Source organism: Branchiostoma lanceolatum, chromosome 6 (genome assembly GCF_035083965.1).
Source record: "Branchiostoma lanceolatum isolate klBraLanc5 chromosome 6, klBraLanc5.hap2, whole genome shotgun sequence".
Taxonomy (NCBI): domain Eukaryota; kingdom Metazoa; phylum Chordata; class Leptocardii; order Amphioxiformes; family Branchiostomatidae; genus Branchiostoma; species Branchiostoma lanceolatum.
In genome coordinates, this window is record NC_089727.1 from 22,357,512 (window position 1) to 22,377,752 (window position 20,241).

The following is a 20,241-nucleotide window of genomic DNA, read 5'->3' on the forward strand; positions in this document are numbered from 1 at the left end:
TTATCCTGCGAGGCACGAACAGTTAGGTGCTAATCACATTTAACGCTGTACTGTCGGTACAAGAACTAGCCCGCGCGTTGTTTTGCAAACGATTGTTCCCTAAATGTACACTTTTGCGCAGAAATCGTCCCATATTCCTGAGGAAGAAGCAAGCTATTCTCCATAGATTAGATCAAGGTAAGCTTGGATTTTTATCATCTACTAACATGGGAACACTTAGTTAATTCGGTCAGTCGTTCTCTTGCTATCCAACACAAAGAAATCGCGCACTATAATTCAATCTCCGAGCAGATCTTTCGGTGACAGAATCGTTTTATAACCAAAGACAGAGTCCACGGCTACTAGCTAGCCACGGCGACTCTGGGAGTATTTGCGTGTTTACTACATACACTGTATAGTCCTCCTACCATATTATAATGTACAAGCAAATACTTCCTCCAAGGAGGTCTAATCATAGTCGCCCGCTATCTGGCTACTGCCTTTGCCTATAGGCTATACAACGATAAGTCACTGGAAGATCTGTTTGACTCGGATATTCATGTATTTGATTAAAGTTACTTTTACAATAACCGTGACCAAGGAGGTATAACCTTCTAAGGCTTCTTGCCGAGACTGTCTCAATATAATCTACTCTCATTTCCTATAGCAAGGAGGTTTATCTAGATAGATCTAGATAAAACCTCCTTGCCTATTAGTCAATTTGTCAGTGAAGCTATGGGGACGCATACACTAGACATGTAACTGCTAAGAGAAGTATAGGATGCCACTAGAAATCATAACATTATGATAAAACCTCCTTGAAACAACAAAACAAACCGTTGAGGTCAGAGGTCAATCTGCATTCCTTCACAGCGTCAAAACTTTTACATGCTGGACTTCAGCATTAATTGTTTAAATAGCAAGGTATAAAACGTAGCAAAATGTATACTTGTAAAGGAGAGCTGGAACACTTTTTGTGCCACTACTGAAGAGTACAAGAGATGATTTGTATAATATACAATATAACATGTTTGTATAATACTAGTATACAATATGACATTTTGCCACCATTTCTACATGAATGAATGAATGCATGTAGAAATGGTGGCAACATGCATATGATCATGTTTTCTGTTATGTTTTGGAATGTGCTGTGTTCTACAATGTCCAATTCCTTGCCATATAATGTATACGCTTCAACTCGTTAGGGTATGATTATGTATGTATGTATGTATGTATGATATATATTTATGATCGTAAGAGCTCGGATGGCCCCCGTGGACATTGTTTGACCGGCTGCAGACAGCCTCGCCACCCGTAGATTTGCTTGGGGATTCATGTAATCGTTAATTCCAAGTTTTTTACAGGCTTGAATTGAAAAGCAGCAGTGATGGGAATGCCCAAACAAGGTGTATTATCTGCCACAGGGGGTAGCCTCCCTTGCAGACATTGTTTGCAGGCTTCGTGGAGGAACCTTTTCTATGCCAGTCCCCCAATCACACGAAAGATATTTCAGGGGTTTGGGGTCTGGCATCCAGGCTACATATATCTGATTTCACCCGGTTTCGTGCAGCCACCCAGTCTAAACATTTGTCAGAAACCCACGATCAGTAAACCACGAAGCCTGCTATGGAGACTACATATCTGAAATAATAGAAAGAAACCGACAAACCAAGCAGAGGAATGGGTCCGGCTGGTTTTTGACGTGTTTTTAGGCGTTTTTGTCGGAATTTCTACTTTGTCGTGTTTTTTTTTCTTCTCTGTAGCCCAGACGTTATAGAGACGACAAAAAAAACACAAAGAACATGACAAAGTATAAAGCCCAACCAAACCTCCTTGGCCCAACAAAAACGCCTAAAACACCGGACCCACTCCTTTGTTTGGAGAGCACGACAAACAAGGAAAGGTGTGAATTATCGCTGTAATTATACCTGTCACAGCGGGGTCCTGGAAATCATGCGGAGCATTTAATCAAGTTTAATCATAGGCTGTAGGCCTCGGAAGGAGAGTTTGATTGGCCCGAAAGCCGCCCTCGCCCGAAGGGCGCGCGGATCCCGAACTTACCCGAAAGCCGCCCGAATTCCGCCGGAAGCGCGCGCCCCCGAAGCGCGCCCGAAGGGCGCGCCCCGTGGCGCCGCAGGCGCCAATCGCTGAAGTTAGCTTCGCCGAGCGACTTTCGCGCAAGGGACGACGGGAGGCCGACGGGTATTTGCATAACTACCGACCGGGAGAGTCTAACGCAACTGCTCAGCGGGGAAGAAAACTCGCTATTGTTTATTGAGTCCGCGGAGCTGAGGCCAAATGCCCATGGTTTAATCAAGGACAAAGCCCGACACCGTCCTCGTTCGTTCTTCATCCCGTCATTTTGAATCAGAAAGAGTTCTTGGAATGGGAATGCTTGTTGACACCAGTCGGGGTTATGGGAAACCATCTGTTGGCTTGTTAATGAGCTCTAAGCAGATGTTTGGTTTGGGGCCGTTTGTGTCAAATTCCCACTTGTTCTTGATACTGTAGTTGTCCTTTGTTCTGCGATTGCGTCACTTGGCTGTCACTTGCCGGAGAGCAAGGAGGTTTAAAACTTCTCTCCAAGCAGAGGTAAGATCCGGAGTATTTTCGACGTATTTTTGCGGTATTTTATACGTTTTTCTACTACGTACGTAGAAGAACGTATAAAAACTGAGTCCCTCGAAATAACAATTTAATGACAAAACGGTAAATTAAAAAAAAAGAGAGGGCTATGATTGTGTAGCGAGATGATCACTAAAAAGCAATTATATACTGTACGAATAAAAGACTCATGGAGTAAAGACACAATCTCCAAGCAGATTTCGGAGGGTAAAATTGTTACGTGTTGGAATTTCTAGATGCCCGTTATCCTAGGAGGTAGTCTGTAACGTTGTTAAATCGGCAGCGAGGACGACGTGATGATTTTGTCACCCAACATCTGCTTGGATACAAGAAAAACACACGAATTAGTCAAAACCTCACATCTACTTGGGGATCGTATCTCCAAGCAGACGTTTCGAAGTAAAGTCCTCATGTTTTGCTTGCTACCCGTTTATGTCACAAACGCCTCCTCAACAGCTTCACAGTACTCTGAAAACTAGGAATACGTAAAGATTTGCCTCCTCACATCTGCCTAGATATCAGGCAGTAGTACTAGTAGTAACCTCAAACCAGTGATCGAGGCTCTTTCCTCAGACCCAGATTTCCGGCGGGATGTATTAAAGAGGAAGTGATAATGAAAACTGAACACACACTTCCACAGGATCCAAATGTACCGCCTAAACTCCTGCACGGTCTCAGAACTTCCCTTCTAGGTGCTGCCGTGTTTATCTACATCGAAAAAAAATGTATTACTGTACTTATTCATAATTGATCATCGCTAATGCCCCCCCCCCCCTCCTTGCAATAAAGGCCGACTGCACATAGAATGTCTGCATCCGAGGCTTGGTAGTCTCGAGACCAGCCGTTCGACGTAAGGGCTAGACTTCAAACCTCCAAGCAGACGATAAATGTTATGATTTTTTTAATGATGGCAAATCAATTCTGTTGTAATCGGTTCCATGTGACCAGCCTTATTTTTCAACGACAAGTGTCAATGACTTCTTCGTGACTATATAAAAAAACGTCCAATGGGAGTTCAGGATTCTTTGCCACTATTGATATACTACACATCCCCTTCAAGCGGACGCACTCCACCTATAGCAAAGTCTTCCAACGAATACCCGTAGACGAACATTGTTACAACGTGTTAAAGATATATTAGATTACTATGGATATTCCGATTTGTGGCACTCCCATAATACACATTGTAAACCTGAACATGTCGTAAAAGTGCTGAGAAGGAGACTAACAGATATGTATATAAAATCATTTTTTTCATACCTTGGCAACCGACAGCGCTAAGTTAAGATGTTATGCAAAATGTAAAACCATGTACAATATAGAGAAATATCTTGATCTTGCAGACTGCGCTCAGCCATTAGCAAGATTAGAGTCAGTGCTCATACTCTGGAAATAGATTATAGAAATAGTCCAATATACTACCTATATTGGAAAGAATTTGTAAGTAGTGCAGTACAAATGCCGTGGAAGATGAAATACATTTTAGCTCAAACTGTTCATTTAACGATAATGCACGAAATGAGTTGTCTATTCAGACCACTAAAATTTATCCCAATTTCTCTAAGCTTACAGACAAAGAAAAGACTATTCTTCTTTTGACTACCAAAAACCCACAAATTTTAGAAAAGGTGTGATATACGTCTTTCATTGCTTACAAAAGAAAAGTCAAAGCCTTCACTAGTTATAGACAATTACGTTTTTATAATCTAGTTTAGCTGCTTTTATACTTATTTTGTGCCCTGTTCTTTTATCTATGTTAGCCTTCGGGCAGGAATGTGCAATTAACTTATTATTACTATGGAAATTAGTAATCACATTGTTCAAGACCATGGTAACATTCAGTTCTCATTATAAAAACAATTAGTCCACCATACGTGTGATACTAGTAGTCGTATATGAGATCATATGAATTTGATCCAAGATATGCATATTATCATGTATAACGCCATGCAAATCTAGGGCTTATCAACTATTGGGACTGAACAGTCTGATGGATGGATGGATATATGCATGAATAATTAAATCAACAGGATTAGGATGGCCCCAATCCTCCTTGACCTCAGCCATCACGCGTCCAGGGGCCAGACCAGTATCGGAAGGCTGCTAGAAGCATGGTTTGATCAGGTTACTATCTTACGTCTCCTTTGAGATTAGATCTGTACGTGACAAATCAATGCCACACACCCAGTTAACGACCCTCCCCCTCCGGATAGCACCATGCCCCACTTAGGCCTCACTGGTTTGATTATATGGATGACATCATTTGGCACCCCAAAACTGATGCGAGCGTGGTGAAAAAAAGTTCCACTAAGGAAATAAACTGCCTTCAGTAGGAAATCTAAGTTGCCAAGAAGTTTGACAGAACAGCCTTGGATGGTCTGATGGTATACTACACAATGAATCTTTTAACATTATCATTATCATTGTTATTAATATTATCTTTTTATTTTACTTAGGAAGCTTAAGCTCATCAAAATCCGTTTTCCGACATCTCTTTGCAATATATAGTTTATATTTGCTCACTTTGCAGCTTCTTTTTACGATCTATTGTATGATAGCAAACTTTTATTTTTGCTGCGTCTTTTTTCAAACGGACGAAAATTGAAGTGATATCTTCCATATAATGTAGGCAGTTTGGCCTAACATCCCTCTGCGCGCAAACGGGTGACATCTGCCTCCTCCACTTCCACCACTCAGGAATCCCGCCAAGTTTCACCGGGATTTCCCGCCACATGCAGGCGTGGCTGAAGTGGCCGGACGTGACTTTCCCCGAACCATTTCAAACGAGGGAATCACACAACAACAATGACAGACACTTCTGCGCAACTGGGCCGCATATTCTGGAAATTGGATGGAATTGCCCGGACGATTCTTCGACTCAGGAATGTCAGGAAGTTTCTGCAGCCTTGTTATTGCGTCTGAACTAAACAGTACAGATAAGAACTTGTGAGATCGCGCCGTCTTTATGATAGCCTCTTCCAAAACCTGTGATTCCCAAGAAGTTTCGCGGGCTGATGATGAAGAAAGGTATTCAATTTCGCTGTTGCCTGGATGAATTTCCAAGCAGATATGTAATTATGGGGTTATTTTTGTTCATCTTTTCGATCGTATTGTGCATTCTTTGCAACGTATTTTTGGGGGGAGGGGGGATACAAGTAAGCGATGTGACGATCAAAAGCCAGCCGAACACCTTACATCTGCTTAGAGATTACGTTTGACAGCCTACACTTCTAGCAGTATCATGTATCAAAGATAGCTATAATTTCCTATAAGGTTATCAAATTTTCCTTGAGTGTGAGGAATCTTTAGTGGCAAGATAAAACGTTCTAGTTGCTGTTTACTAACATCTTGGAAGGATCCCTTCCATCCCGGAAAGATCTGTGAAGACAGATAAGAAGAATCTTGAGGTTTACTGATTGAATGATTCGGAGCAGATGTTTCGGATTCGCATGTTGGAGGCCGGGAGAGCTTAGCCCGCTCGTCTGGGGGAGATAACAACAGAGGTATCCCACGATCTGTATCTGTATACTAGTAAACATCCCCAGTACATGTAAACGCAACAGTTTTGTCACTCAGTACGGTACTGAAAACTTCGGAAGAACGCTGGTTGTGCATGAAACTGGTAAGCCTTTGTACACGACGGCATTTTCTTTTTTCAACATGTTGTGGTGGGTTCTTTGACGAGTGACAATCGTCAACAGTGCTGTCTCAAGGTTTGTATCCTTCTTATTTGCACAGCGACACGCCTGTACATATTCCTGCGCTACGAACTGAAAGATTTTGGCCAATGCAAATCGATCGAGGCTGTATCCCCGTTTCCTCTCGAGAAGCTGTAGCAACCAGGGTTCTTTGGCGTTCAACTACAGTTGTGAATGTTGTTGTCTCATCTGCTTCTTGTGTTTGTAACTTGGAAGTCTGTTTCCAGGGCCTGCACAGGCCAGCTCTGCGGCTCCAGGGCCAACATGCCCCCAAGGAAATGTTGACTAAAGCCTCCTGGGGTAGACCCTGAGTCATGTTGGTTTTGGAGCTGACGAGCTGGCTTGTGTAGAGACCCTGTAGTAGCAGGCTTGGCGTTTTCCACTCTCTAAGCAGACACAGGGCTTGGGCATGGTTCGGACGTCTTTTTATGCGTTTTCATCGGGCTTTCCTATTGGTAATTTTTTTTAGCTTCTCTTTGTGTGCACTTGCCTAACAGGTTCGTCAAGTACACACAAAGAAAGGCTGACAAAATAGAAAGCCGGATAAAAACGCCTAAAGAGACGTCCATGTCGCTACCTTGGTACCTCTGCTTGGAGAGTAGGTGGATTTCTATTGCTTCCTTTCCTGGATTTTTTTTCCTGGAGCTCGTTCACTCCATAGTTGCGCCATGTTGTGTGAGTGAATTTGTGACTCTCCTCTAACAATAACTTAACCTTTGCTTTTTCTGTATCTAGGTCAGACTGCCGTGGTGAGTCCCCGCGACCCCGGCTCTACCCTGGATCGTATGAGGGACAACAACACTTGGACCGACCCGCCGCCACCACGGCCGCCCCCTCCACCACCACCGGCGGACGACAGTAGCAGCATGGGGGACGTGGACGTCACCACGCCGCTTAGAACGACGAGGTGAGACCACGGTGTTACGGTTTACCCCAATTTTAGTTTGCCGCAAGATAGGAAACTGTAATTGCGGGTGTGCGGGTGGTCTACTGTCTACTGCCAGACCCAGAAGTCCAGAATCGGGGTCGTTTTAGACATGTAGGTCGACTGGGTTCGAATCTCGCATGTATCAGACGTTTTAAGCAATCAATGGTCCACTGTTCATAGTAGCACTGTGCAGCATAGCAGGGGAATTCCCTCGTACATTGAACTGTATATTCTGTGCTCAGAAACCCGTCACAACATGAATGAGAGAAGAGTTTCTGTGAGCCTAAACTCGAAATACTAGGTGCATTTTTCAATGTTCACTGTCACTTCTCATGTCCAATGTTGATTATTATTAGACACTGGTCCGTCACATGTTAGTACAGACTTGACATTGAGGATATCAAAGTAGAGGCGTGACAGGTCCAAACTGTGTCAACAAACGCAATGTCCCAATTTGTAGTACGCGGCAAGCTACCCTGGGAACCATCCTTCTTTGTCCCGGCCCCGGCAGAGGATCTGTTCGGCAGCCCATGCAGTTCTTCCCGGGGACCTATTTTAGCACTCCCGGGGAGTTCAGTCAGGGAGTAGGAAGAACTACCTGGGCTGTCGAACAGATCCTCTGCCGGGGCTGGGACCAAGAAGGATGGTTCCCAGGGTAGCGGCAAGCGAGAACCCATGCGTACAAAAAAAAGACCCTTATCCGCCTATCCAGCACGTTTCTACTAATCAAAAGGAACGATTCATCGTTCAAGCCATGCCTTGTTTCAGCGTGCATATGTAGTTGATTCAAGGATTTTAACCTCCTTGGTTGATTCAAGTATCTTTTCCCATATTTTTCAAAATAATTTTTTTCGTACTGTGTACGCCTTGCCCTGGTTAGCTACACACTATACATTTTAATTTCTTGCTTAGAAATGCATATATCGTCCATGTGACCTGAAACTGCCACAGAATAGCCTGAAAGACTCAAAATATGCAGCAATGGTGTCTTGAGTTTATTAAAATTCCAAAGCGAACGTTGAAATGTTGTATTAAGCTCTGAACCCATAGAATTTTGGTGCCGTAACCTACACGAAGTGACCCGGTCAAAATGGATCAAGTTGAATTTTAAAGCCATGATTTGTGATTCTGTTCAAACATCAAAGCGAATGCGGAATATGACATACTGTTTTTGAAATCCCCAAAAGTTATTTTCGTAAACTTCACACAGGATTGTCAAAACTGATCAAGATTGATAGTCCGATTTAAAAAAAATACCCAAGCGAATGAGGACGGGGATAGATTGTTTTGAAATTCCATATTTTTAGTTTAATAAACTGCCGAAGACTGGTTGTCAAACTCGCTCAAGGTTGATTCAGAGGCACAGCTGAAAACACGGTGTTTTGCCCCGGGCGACTGCCGGACAGTGGGGCGGAGGAAACTCGATCCACGGCGGCATACCGACCCCATGACCCGCTCCCATGCCCCTTAGGCCACGCTAGCTTCATTGCATGGGTAACGTCCGGTTGATACTTAAAATCACGATGCAGAGCATTTTCATTCGCTTACATATCATAAAAAAAGATATTGCAGGCCAAAATATCCGGAAACGCAAATACGCACAGACACACACACACACACACACACACACACACACACACACACACACACACACACACACACACCACACACACACAAACACGCACACACACAAACAAACACACACACACACACAAACAAACACGGATACACCCAAAACAATACCTCCATTTTTGACCGACCGCCATCTTGGTGTCCTTGATTTGCATTACGGACAGTTTTGCAGCTCATTAGCGTATTCTTTTGGCATTTTCTTCAGTAACCTTCACACTCTTGAAATATGTTATTTGAGAGGCTCAGAAAAACTTCAGATGTCAGAAAACGCTCGACCTATTCCCTGAAATGCAAATTACTACGTCCGCTGCCATGTTGGTGTCCATATTGCCGCCCGTTTACAATGCATGGCGTCAAGTGAAGACCCTTTATACGTTTGTTGTACATTAAGGCCTCGGACATGGATGTGCAACAAAGTTATCTTTCTTTTACTTGAACTTGAAAAGGTAGGGGCTATCTGTTAGCTGTTGGCCCCAACTGCCTCAGGCCATGTTCCTGGGGCGCTAGTATTGTCCAATGCCCGTTGGTAGTCGTCCGAAAATATCTTCTTTAGTTTTTAAGTCGCGGAAAGGGCACAGAATGTTTTTGTGGGTTTTTAAAGGGCTTTGATGTAATCATGAAGTAGAGATGATATGGCTTTCGTTTCTTTAACACGTCAACAGACTACAGAGTGAAAACACATCAACAGACATGATGATAACAAGTGAGCAGAAGTAGAACACATCAACAAGCGGTAAACCAGGGCATGTGAACGGGCGAACTATCAGCCATAAAACACACTGTCAATAGTGACCGATTTTTTTGATAGCATGATAGTTTTGGATGTAGTCCCGATGACCATAGTGGCCGTACCTCTTCAATTTTACCAACTGTGGTAAGGAGGTCCGCGAACGGACCAATGTTTTGTTTGACTCGCAATATTCCATACTTCGACTTCAGCATTTGAGATGCGGTCTCGGTATGTGATCCCTTGAATCGTCCGGAAGCATTTCCTTTCTGTGGTCTGTATACTTTCCAGGGCTCACCAGCTACAGGAATACGGAGGTGACCAGGGGGCACATATGATCTTGGAGCAGGCGCTCTCTTAGAAATCTTGAAACTGCTGAGATATTCTTACACATTCCTTTCAATGATGATAAAGGTTAACGTAATTATATTTTATAGTTTCATTGTACATTCCGTCTCCTATTTCACAGTCAACTTCAGTTTAGGGCATATGAACGGGCTAGTTCACCCACGGCGTATGGCCAGAGTATTTGCACAACAAATCTCTCTCCTAAATACAAGCTTTTACAGTATATTCTACCAACTCTGGTGAACTTTCAAGTTTTGCTTTTACATTTTAGTTTACTTAAAAGGACATGTGCAAATAAAACATGACCAAACATGTTTGTGTGTCATTGGATAAACCAAACATCATATCATCGGTCCGGGTTTTAATTAAATGACGTTTTATATGTGGCCAAACGAAGTTACTGTACATGCAAATAGAAATAACCACGCCCATCTCTTGACAACTGGATCCCAACCGCCCACCCCAAAATTTAGCTTTCCTTATAACGTTGGGTAACATAAATTCGTGGGGTACTTAAATTCGGAATTTTTCGAAAACGGGGTATTTAGGGATATGTGCTAGATGCAACATCAATAATACCGCTAGAAATGCAAACTTGACAGACTAACGCATTTAGAACACTGTCTGAAAAGCTTCGATAACCATGCATTAGAAGTTGGCGACGTCAAAAACTCTCCGTCCCTTATTGACAGAGTCTGGGGGCTTCGTGGGAGACTCACACTGCACGGTTGTTCGCTGGTTTATTAGACAAATGTCACATCTCCTGCCTGCTAAACACAATTATTTACAAGACAACTTATTACAATCTCTTTTGCTAACCTGCAACTGGATTCTAAGTGTGATCAATCATCAAAACTCCTCTTTGTTGCTACAACCTACGGCACGTGTATTTTCCCGCCGCCATATTGTTACCCAGAATCATGTCGTCAAGCAGACGACAAAAGGTTTGTGAGGAACACTTTTTTGTCTAAATGTTGCGTGTGATAGTGGACTGAAGACGATATTTTCCTCAAAGTTTGCTCCTAACACAACAAGGAACACATGGACATAGTAGTATAACCATTGCTACGGCATCCAGCTAACTAAGTTGCCATGAATAATGTACACGTTGCCATGACGGTGGGGATCGACTTTGAGTGACGTTCTACCGACTCAACAAACGGGATGTTAGCAAAGGCCTGATGTGTGCGGTGCGGCCGTTTTTTCGTGTATTTATTTTACTTGGACACGTCTATATCCATAGCACTCTCCTCAAGCCAAGGATGGAACGAATAGCTGCTGTATAAAATGTGATTAGCGGTAAGATATTCAAGACGAATCTTCTCTCCCGAATTAATGTGCACCCCTATCCGACAGCACCGTCATTGTGCGTGCGGCGGACGGTAGTTTCAAGTTGAAATATTATGGTGTCAGCACGACTAGAGACAAAATCTACCAAATATATGATTAGTGCAAAGATAGTACATGATACTGACAGAATAATAGAAAAAAAGGATGGTTTATTGTTCTGCTAGATTGATTTCAGTCAACCATTATCGGAAAAATCCCGAATTTATGTTACCCAACGTTAGCTGGATACTTCGCACGTATTTAACTTACCAACACTGTGTTACGATCTTTTACCCCGACATCTGCTTGGAGATTAGTTCAGATCTTGGTATAGATGTTTAGCTCACGCCCCTCCGTCCCCCATAGACCACCGGCTGTCTGCTTCAAACAGATGCGGGGTCTCTTTCAATTAACCCCGAGAACAAACAGCGCTAAACACACATGTCCTGATGTTCCAGCTGTCGGGCCGTCACGGCACAGCGCCCGGGCATCCTCCGCTCTTTGACGTACACTAGATTTTTTTTGAGCTCGTAACGTTCCACTTGGCATCGCGGCGGCGCAGTGGAAGGGTGTTTGGTCCAGAACCCAGAGGTCCTGGGTTCGAATCCGGGGTCCCCTGATTTCCCCCTTTGACGTTGTGCCCTTGATGCTTTATGCGACTTTCCTCACTTCACTCAGGTGTACATGAGTACCTTACTTCGGTTAGGGACGTCCCTCGAATAGGGCGTATTATGGAGGCCCCGTGTTTGAGGGGAGCCACACCTCGATCACGTAAAAGAACCCACCACACTTCAAGAAAAGAGTAGGGGTCCTCCGTCTGAGTAGATCATATGAAATCTGTCCGGATATGCAGCTTGTACGCTTCAGAACAAACCTGGTGTGCTACACTTTGAGGCGGTTTACCGGGCATGCAATACAAACGAACAAACGTTTGTACAGGGGGCTTTTTAGCCTGATAACCATTCTCAACGGACCGGTTTATCGATGTTTTACCGTCCTTAACAATGGCGAAACAACAAGTTGGTCTGTAAACCAGTCTTTTACAGCTCTGGTTGGTTCCCCATTTATACCATTAATACTCAGGAAGCAATGGATCGACTTTTATGATATGTGGCTTATTTGGGCCACCCTAGCGGCTTCCTTCGTAGTCAGAGTATGTTGTCACTTTCGTTCCAATATCGTTATGTACAGCTTCCTGTGTAGTAACTGTCGTTTCCCGAGATTGCCGCTAGCTACCAGTCCCGTAAGACACCATGAGTTTGGAGGCTCCGGTAAACTAACTAGGATGACACTCAGGCTAATCAGAACACGGCAGCTTTAGAAAAACATATCAGTGGAAGAAAATCCATATTTGAATCCCACGCGAAGCCTGTTCACGAGGCTATTCATAACGCACGTAGGTTTGAATACCAAGGGCTGTGTTTATTTAATATATCAAATATATATTTCATTAGCCGTAGGGGCAGTGGGTCGTCATCCACTGTGTCTTGGCCATGGCCACGGTATTGGAAGGTGCAGCCCATCCCTCTCCTCCTACCGCCTTTTACCTCCCCTTTACCGATGCCAGGTACCAAATTTCACACCTGAACGGAGTAAGGAAAGTCGTTTTTTAAGTGACTTTCCCAAGGGTACAACATCGGTGGCATGTCATGGCATTCGAAGCCATGGCCTCAGGTTTCTGGGCCAAACACGCTAACCTTTACGCTAACACGAATCAAGCACGGTATCTGGTATCCCCATCAAAAACGAACGTCAACGTAGACATTAGAGCAAAGGACTTCATATAACATTGTTTGGTTCTTTATCTAAATCCCAGCTTTAAACTGTTACTGGAGTAACGTGATATGAAATTCAAATTGTCTTGCTTGGTTGAAATCCATACCCCAATTAGCTGCGCATATTGACCTCAAATGTAATGTGTATGTATCGATAAATGAAACTGGTAATTGATAGCGTGTGTTTAGCGTGTGTCTTCTAGCCTACTAAAACATGTACAGTGAAAGAACACAAGCTCATGGATAGACCATAGTTCCTCCTGTGCCTACAGGCGCATTGGGCAACACGTTTTCATCTTCACCAGTCGGTCGTCGCTTCTTCGGCCTCTTTCCGTGGTATGTCATGGATAGACGATAGTATAATTTACCAGCCAAAAAGGGCAACATTTCTTCTTTCTTGTTCATACTTGGTATACATTTTATGCAAGTGACGTCATAGCCGCGATGCAGGATGGTTCAACCAGGAGTCGACCCTATAAATCGGCATAATAATTACTCGACATATTGCATATGCAAATAAGAATTTACAAGGGAACTACCAGTTTTAACCAGCCAAGATGGCGGATAGTACTAATGTCATGGCGCATACACCCTAATGTAATGGGGAAAATTATGTATTTACAGTTACAATTTACTTGCAAATGTATAATATGTCAAGCTAAAACTGATTAGCTATAGGCTGCTATTTATACCGTCTGCTAAGACGACAAGGGCCTAAGAGAGTAGCTTCCATAGCAGGCTCTCTGGGCCTTTTTGGGTTTAAGAGAGACGGTATAATATAGAGTGATACTTTGTAGTAATATGCAATGACGACACTGATGGCACAGAGTAACGGTAACACCTTCAATTTTCCTACAGCGAAGGCCAGGTGGACCACGTGACGTACTACGCCCTGGGGTTCTGCGGAATGTACGGCATGTTAATGGTTGTCATAGGAACGGTCCTGCCAATCAGCGAGTTCATCACGGAGGACGTCGTCCAACCACATGTCGACGTAAGCACGTCGTATTATTTCATTGTACTGTAAATGCATTTATGTTTGCGTTGTTTTTATTTCGCGTTAAGGCGAAAATTGAGTATTCGCGGTGGTTTTGAGTTCGCGTCAGCGCTACAGTCACATACTGCTACAGCATTGGACAAAATGTTCGCGAACATTAAAGCACCGCGAACATTTCTGCATTTACAGTACATATAATGCTTGCATGCACCACCCTCACATATACATCGACACACGCCTTTCCACCGCTTCACGTTGCCTCTTGACGGCAGTCGGCGACATGATTGGCTAGTAGCTTTCCCTACAGCAAAAGGAGTGGGTATCTGACTGGCTGATGACGCTAATGCGAAGACCTGGACGTACATCAACAAATAGAAATTTTACGCAGTGCCATGTCCATGTGTAAAGCTGTGTGTTTATTTATTTATTTATGTATTTGTTGTTGTTTACAGAGCTTGCTGGCGTTCCTGTGCATTGCGGGGTGTGTCTGGCTAGCGGCCGTGTTCCTGTCCAGGTGTAAAGCCGGCAGGTGTCCTCAGGAGAGCAGCACGGACGACTTCAACATGTTCCTCAAGTGTGGCCTCGTGGGTTAGTCAACCTCATTTAGGTCCTCGTCACACATGGCCGACCATGGCCGACCGACCTTCTCAAGGAGTTAGTCGTGAGCAAAGCCGTTATCGCCAGCCGACTAAACATTTTGAAAAACCTAAGTCGGGAAATTCATATTCGGCTTGGATACGAACAGACAAGCGAACTCGAGATAGAATAGCCTGGATTCCAGGCTACTCCCAACACAGCGCCAGACTTTGCGACAATTCAACCCTGTCAAGTCGTCAAATACAGCAAAGCTTGATAATGTTGATTAAAAGACCATAAACGTGACGTCACGAATGGCGGACATCTTCAGAAAGTCACTAGTCAATTATAAGCGGGTGGGTCATTATATCTGATGAAGGTCGAATATTCGGGAAGTCGTATAGTTAATTGATCTTTGTCTATTTCATTCTCGTTTGGGGCTAAAAGTCTATATTTGAACCATGTTATCTACCAAAATGGACTATTTATGATCATATTTCTATATTCGAATTTTCCATTTCTCCCAGGTTTCGGTATCCTCAGCGTCCTTCAGTCGGCCATCGATGTGGCGATCTTTGCCGAGTACCAGGCAATACCCGGATGTTATCACGTGTCTCTGACGTCATTCATCCGCCCCCTAGGTTGGATGTTTTTCTGCCTGATGCAAATGTACATCCTGCTCACCTTCCAGGTACAGTGTTACTGTTAGGTCACATAATTATGACGCAATTTAGCGTCCGCCATCTTGGTGCCCTTAACAAGCCTGCGACGACATTTGTGAGAAATGTTCAAACGATTTCCTACTCTCCAAGCAGAGGTTAGGCGTTTTCAGCAGGCTCTTTTTTGTCAGTCTTCCTGTTTGTCCACCAGACAAAATAGAAGGCCCGATGAAGATGCCTAAAAAATCCATCCAAAAACATGCCCTCAAAGCGGTAGGCCTGGTATGGGAGGATACTTTCTGCTCTTTGTAGCTTGTCCCGTTTAGAGAATATCTTTTACCGTTTTTCAGTTGTCTGAACAGCCTCACGGGTGGCAGTCGTGGTTCTACGTGCTGGGACTGATGCACTGCGTGGCCACCAACCTGTGCGTGTGGGTGAACACCGTGGTACACGAGACGGTGGAGGCGCTGGAACACCGGCTCAACCAGACCGTGGTGGCGGAGGAGGGGCACGAACAGGCGGTCAGCAGGCTTCTGCAGCATATGGGTGGGTACTTCGGGATGTTTGGATCTCCACATTACAGGATACAATGGTTTCTTTGCACTCTCCATACCCTGACGTAAAATAGGTCACAAGAAATATTGAAGCGGCTAGGAATTTGCAACCTTTGAAACATAGAGAACTAATGTGTTACGCACAAGGCATAGAAGCTGTGGTGAGCAGATTTCAGAAGGCATCCGCCATCTTCCATGAGCTCTGAAGGGTAGTCACGTGACCTTTCTACCTCAAATATCTGTATAAGTATTGCGACATGAGTCATATTATGGAGGCTATAAAAAAGTATAGCCTCCTTTCATCCTCTATGTTCTCCCCTTCCCCAGATTCCGGAAATGCCAGTTCCGAACACGAGTGCCCGAAAGTGTACCTGCAGGAGTTGAAACAGATGATGTCGCCGCTACTCTTCCCCTGTACGGTGGAGGAGAGCCTCATCGCGGCAGCCGCCTTCGCCATCACCCTCATCCAGATCAAAAGCCACGCCCTGGGCAAGACGGTGCCAAGACGACACAAGACTGTGTCTCCTTCTCCTTCAGGCTTCTTCTGCATGTCTTCCTGTAAGGGGTTGATCGCAGGGGTGGTGGTTCTCGTGGCTATGATCTCAGTTGTGGCAGTGTTCGCGTTTTCTCTCCACGGGCCCGGACTGGACCACGTGGCTACGTCCCTGGCCTACCAGATCGTGGTGTTCAGCATCCACATCCTGTGTATCGCCTGTACGGTGTGCGCCTGGTACTACCTCAGGCAACATCGCAGCGATCAGAAGAGGAAGGCCATGCTAGACAAGGTATTTTGTCTCCATTATGTGTCTTTTCAAACTGCGTAAATCGTTATAAACAGAATATCTCCAAATTGTATGTACCAATACTGGTATTCTTGATAACGTGGATTCAACAATGGGAAAGGTTGTGTTTTGAAGTGATTATCACTTAACGGGGACGGGGGACGGTATAAACGTCTTGCCACTTTTGACCAACTGCTAACGTCACGTAGCCATGTGATGGTAAGATGATGGATCAGTCGAATCTGGATAAAGGCTGTAGTGGAGGCGACCGAGGTTTCAGTGAGTTTTATTTTTACTGTTGGTAGTACAAGCTACCTCTTGTAGTACTAGCACAAGATGTTGTACAACTACCATGATTGATATGGTTATTCTTTTGTTGTAAGGTGTTGCTGACCGTGTCGATGGCGGGCGTCCTTTTCCTGGGTGTGTTGGGGCTGATCGCCGGAGTGATGGCGGAGTTGCATACCTGGGCCGACCAGCTGTTGGCGTGGCGGTCCGCCATCCTCATCATCGAAGCAGCCTTGCAGACCCTCTTCGTCTTTGACGGACTGAACCGAACGCCGTGGGCCCGACAGGGCAACAAACATGAGTTAGCACCCATCGTAGTTTCGGTGGGAGAAGATCAGAAGATCAACCAATCACAGAATGTGAACGGTGATAAGGACGACCCGGGGTTGCCTAGCGACCAATCTGTGACTGACAGCGAGACTCACGGAGGGTCACGTGACAGCACCAACATCCGGGCTATCGACTGCAGCGCCTTCATGTCCACCGTCTACACCACCTGCGCTTCTCAGAACAGCCGCGAGGCGGCGCACGACTCGCAGCACGTGGAGCTTTTCGGGACGACACGCGAGGGGGTCCGGCGGCGGGCGTCGACGGAGGACGGCAGGCTGGCCAAGAAGCGGAGTCGGCAGCTGGTGATGTTCCTGTTCGTGTTGAACGTGACGCTGTGGCTTGTGGCCGTGTCCACACTCTACGTCCCGGATACCTACAATATACAGGTAGGAGATCCAGACTTATATTTGAACAGGAGGAAACTTTGGATTTCAGATGTAGATTCGATGCCTCTTGTCGCCGGCCTTTGGTCGAATTTGTTGATCGCTAGAAGGTAATTGAATTCTAAAATCGCCAGCTAATCGAACATTTTTTTGCCACGAAAATCTACCCTTTTTGCTTTGATTGTGACCCAGGTTACGATCACACATGTGCTGTAAATCATGTACTTTTCTCCCCTCCATCTTCAGGAGCAGTTTTACGACTCGGTGGCCTGGATTCTGCTCAACCACATCTCCCTGCCGCTCCTCATCTTCTTCCGCTTCCACAGCGCCGCCTGCCTCTTCGAGATCTGGGTCCACGCCTACCGTCTACACTCGGACTTGTAACATGGATAGGAACAGTGCTCAAGGCACCGTTTGTAAACTGTACGTATACGCGTAACACGTGTCCCTACATCACTCGAAGTAATGCTTGCACCCGGGTATGCGACACTTAAGTCTTTAAAGTTTGGACTATCGATTGCATTTGGATGTATAACCCGCATTCCTACATTACTCGAACCATACTGTTAACACGAACCATACTGTTACACTTAAATTTGCAAGACTTGGAGTACCGTTTACATTCGGATAAACGGATCCCTACATTACTCGAAGTACTGTTTACACCCGTATATGTGAAACTTGGAGTACCGTTTACATTCGGATAAGTAACACGGATCCTAACAGGACGCTGAGTATCGTTTTCACGTTGATTAAGTACCATTTACACGTGGATTTGTAACACAAAACCTTCTGAGACTCTCGTAAAATGATCCACCGAGGTGTACGAATCGCAAGCTAACGGCATGCTAGACCAAATACGAATGGATGAATCATTTTTAGCCGATACAGAGTCACTTTGGTCAAACTCTTGCCCCCTCATTACAGGTTTTGTAAAAAGTGGATCACTCTCATACTTGATATGTGTACTGTATTATACTAGGCACTGTACAGTATAGTGTAGTTTTATACATTTATTTTATGGCCACTAATTATAGATAATGTACTTGTAATCACCCATCTATCTTCAAAAGTCATAAATAAGAACACGGTCTGTTTTCACCTCTCTCATAGATTCTGTGTATGTAGTATTGTAAACGCAGTGGAGCTTGTATAAATATTACGCCATATTTTCTGTTGTGAAAGTTAAGTTTATTACCATACCTTGAAGGGGTACTTGTTTCGTTTCAAAATATACTGTCTTATTGATCAGATTTTACCCATCTTTTAAATGCTTCGCCACGTAGATGTAAGTGATTTTTTTCAGTTGTCATTTAAAGTTTAAAGTAGGATGAGTTATGACACAAGAAAACATTATTCAATAAAACGTTTTTTTAGATATCCGAAGATCGGTTTTCTTCCTACTCTTTGACAAAAGCTTTGTCCACAGGACGAGACAATAGTCCAAACTCGACTTTTGTCATGATTTAAGTCCCTTTGTAAGCTAGGACGTTCGGAGTGGTCCATGTAGGGACTTAAAGACCACATTAAACCAATTTACATATTTTATATTATTCACGTTTTATTTATTTTGTACGTTTGTGCAAAGTATACACATTTTTTGCACTCAAACATCGCAGCATCGAAATGAAATGTTTCCATCTGGATATTTCTCTCGCAAAGTAATCAAATGATGAGTTGAGTCCCTGTGTGACGTCACAGTGAACATAGTGACTTATTCCAAACCCGACAGAAAGGCCTAAGGAAATCCGTTAAAGTTTTGATCACGGTGATTAAGTACTGCGTCTCATGGTTTTGGGGGACTATGGTTGCAAATTTCTGAATCGGTCGATATGGTCAATGCGACGTCACACACGGGAAATGAACTTATAATCTTGCCTACCTTTCAATAAAAACATCCATAAGAAAGAAACACTTTTTGGTCGTGCGATGTTCAGTAACAGGCATGTCTATTCGGGTCAAACGTGTATATCAATCGCATAATACCATTTCTGTTGACTATAGAGTAGACAGAAAATGATGTATTTTTCTATCATTATGTTGTCTGTAACTGTGCCTTGGCGACTCTAGTCCCTATGTGTTCAAATAATGAATTTTGTATTAAACCCATTTGAGGCCAAGTTTATTTGACTGTATTCCTTATCACCATAGCTTTAGGCTCAAGTCGCAAAATGGACAGTTTCAACATTTCAAGACGTCTTGAGCTGAGATAACACAGGGCAAAGCCCAAGTCGTGACGTCACACATCCCATGATTATTGTCATCGATAGTGCCTCTTATAACCCCCCGGACAAAGCTAGAGTTAGGCCGGCGAGTCTATATATGAATTGTTTTGATTGGCAGCTACCATGGCCATACGGGCAATGTCAGTGTGCATAACACACCATCACTATGGTGTCATTCTCTGTATGGGCTAAAACTAGCAGTGTATTTTCAACGCCAAAGCAACAAATAGTACAAATACGAGAAGATGTAGATTAAGATATTTTTTGCAGCCTTGAAACAAGACAAAGAAAACTGGTAATAAAATAACACTTAGACCATTGAGCTGAAGTACGTAAGGAACATCATTCAGTCGGGCGTTGCCCCATAGTCATGCTTTCCTGCAACCACTGGCAGCAGGGGGTA

General features: G+C 44.1%; 1 protein-coding gene across 5 annotated transcripts; it reads left to right on the top strand.

Moving 5' to 3' along the window:
* On the top strand, positions 1 to 19,733 carry LOC136437029 (proton channel OtopLc-like). Of its 5 annotated transcripts, XM_066431461.1 has the most exons (10): positions 1 to 177; positions 5,305 to 5,634; positions 7,041 to 7,212; positions 13,903 to 14,038; positions 14,494 to 14,629; positions 15,145 to 15,308; positions 15,627 to 15,822; positions 16,158 to 16,615; positions 16,996 to 17,616; positions 17,860 to 19,733. In XM_066431461.1, exons 2-10 carry the CDS (start codon positions 5,622 to 5,624, stop codon positions 17,995 to 17,997), a joined length of 2,034 nt encoding a protein of 677 aa, XP_066287558.1. In that variant the 5' UTR covers positions 1 to 177; positions 5,305 to 5,621; the 3' UTR covers positions 17,998 to 19,733. The 5 variants fall into 5 exon arrangements, with proteins under 5 accessions (XP_066287558.1, XP_066287559.1, XP_066287562.1 ...); XM_066431462.1 differs by lacking the exon at positions 5,305 to 5,634; XM_066431465.1 differs by lacking the exons at positions 1 to 177; positions 5,305 to 5,634 and adding an exon at positions 2,364 to 2,574.
* Positions 19,734 to 20,241: the final 508 nt, after the last annotated feature.

Coding starts and splice junctions, on each gene's coding strand:
- LOC136437029 (XM_066431460.1), top strand. CDS start 6,873: ATGTCGCTACCTTGGTACCTCTGCTTGGAGA. Junction 7,213..13,902: donor ACGCCGCTTAGAACGACGAG/GTGAGACCACGG, acceptor ATTTTCCTACAG/CGAAGGCCAGGTGGACCACG. Junction 14,630..15,144: donor CCTCAAGTGTGGCCTCGTGG/GTTAGTCAACCT, acceptor CATTTCTCCCAG/GTTTCGGTATCCTCAGCGTC.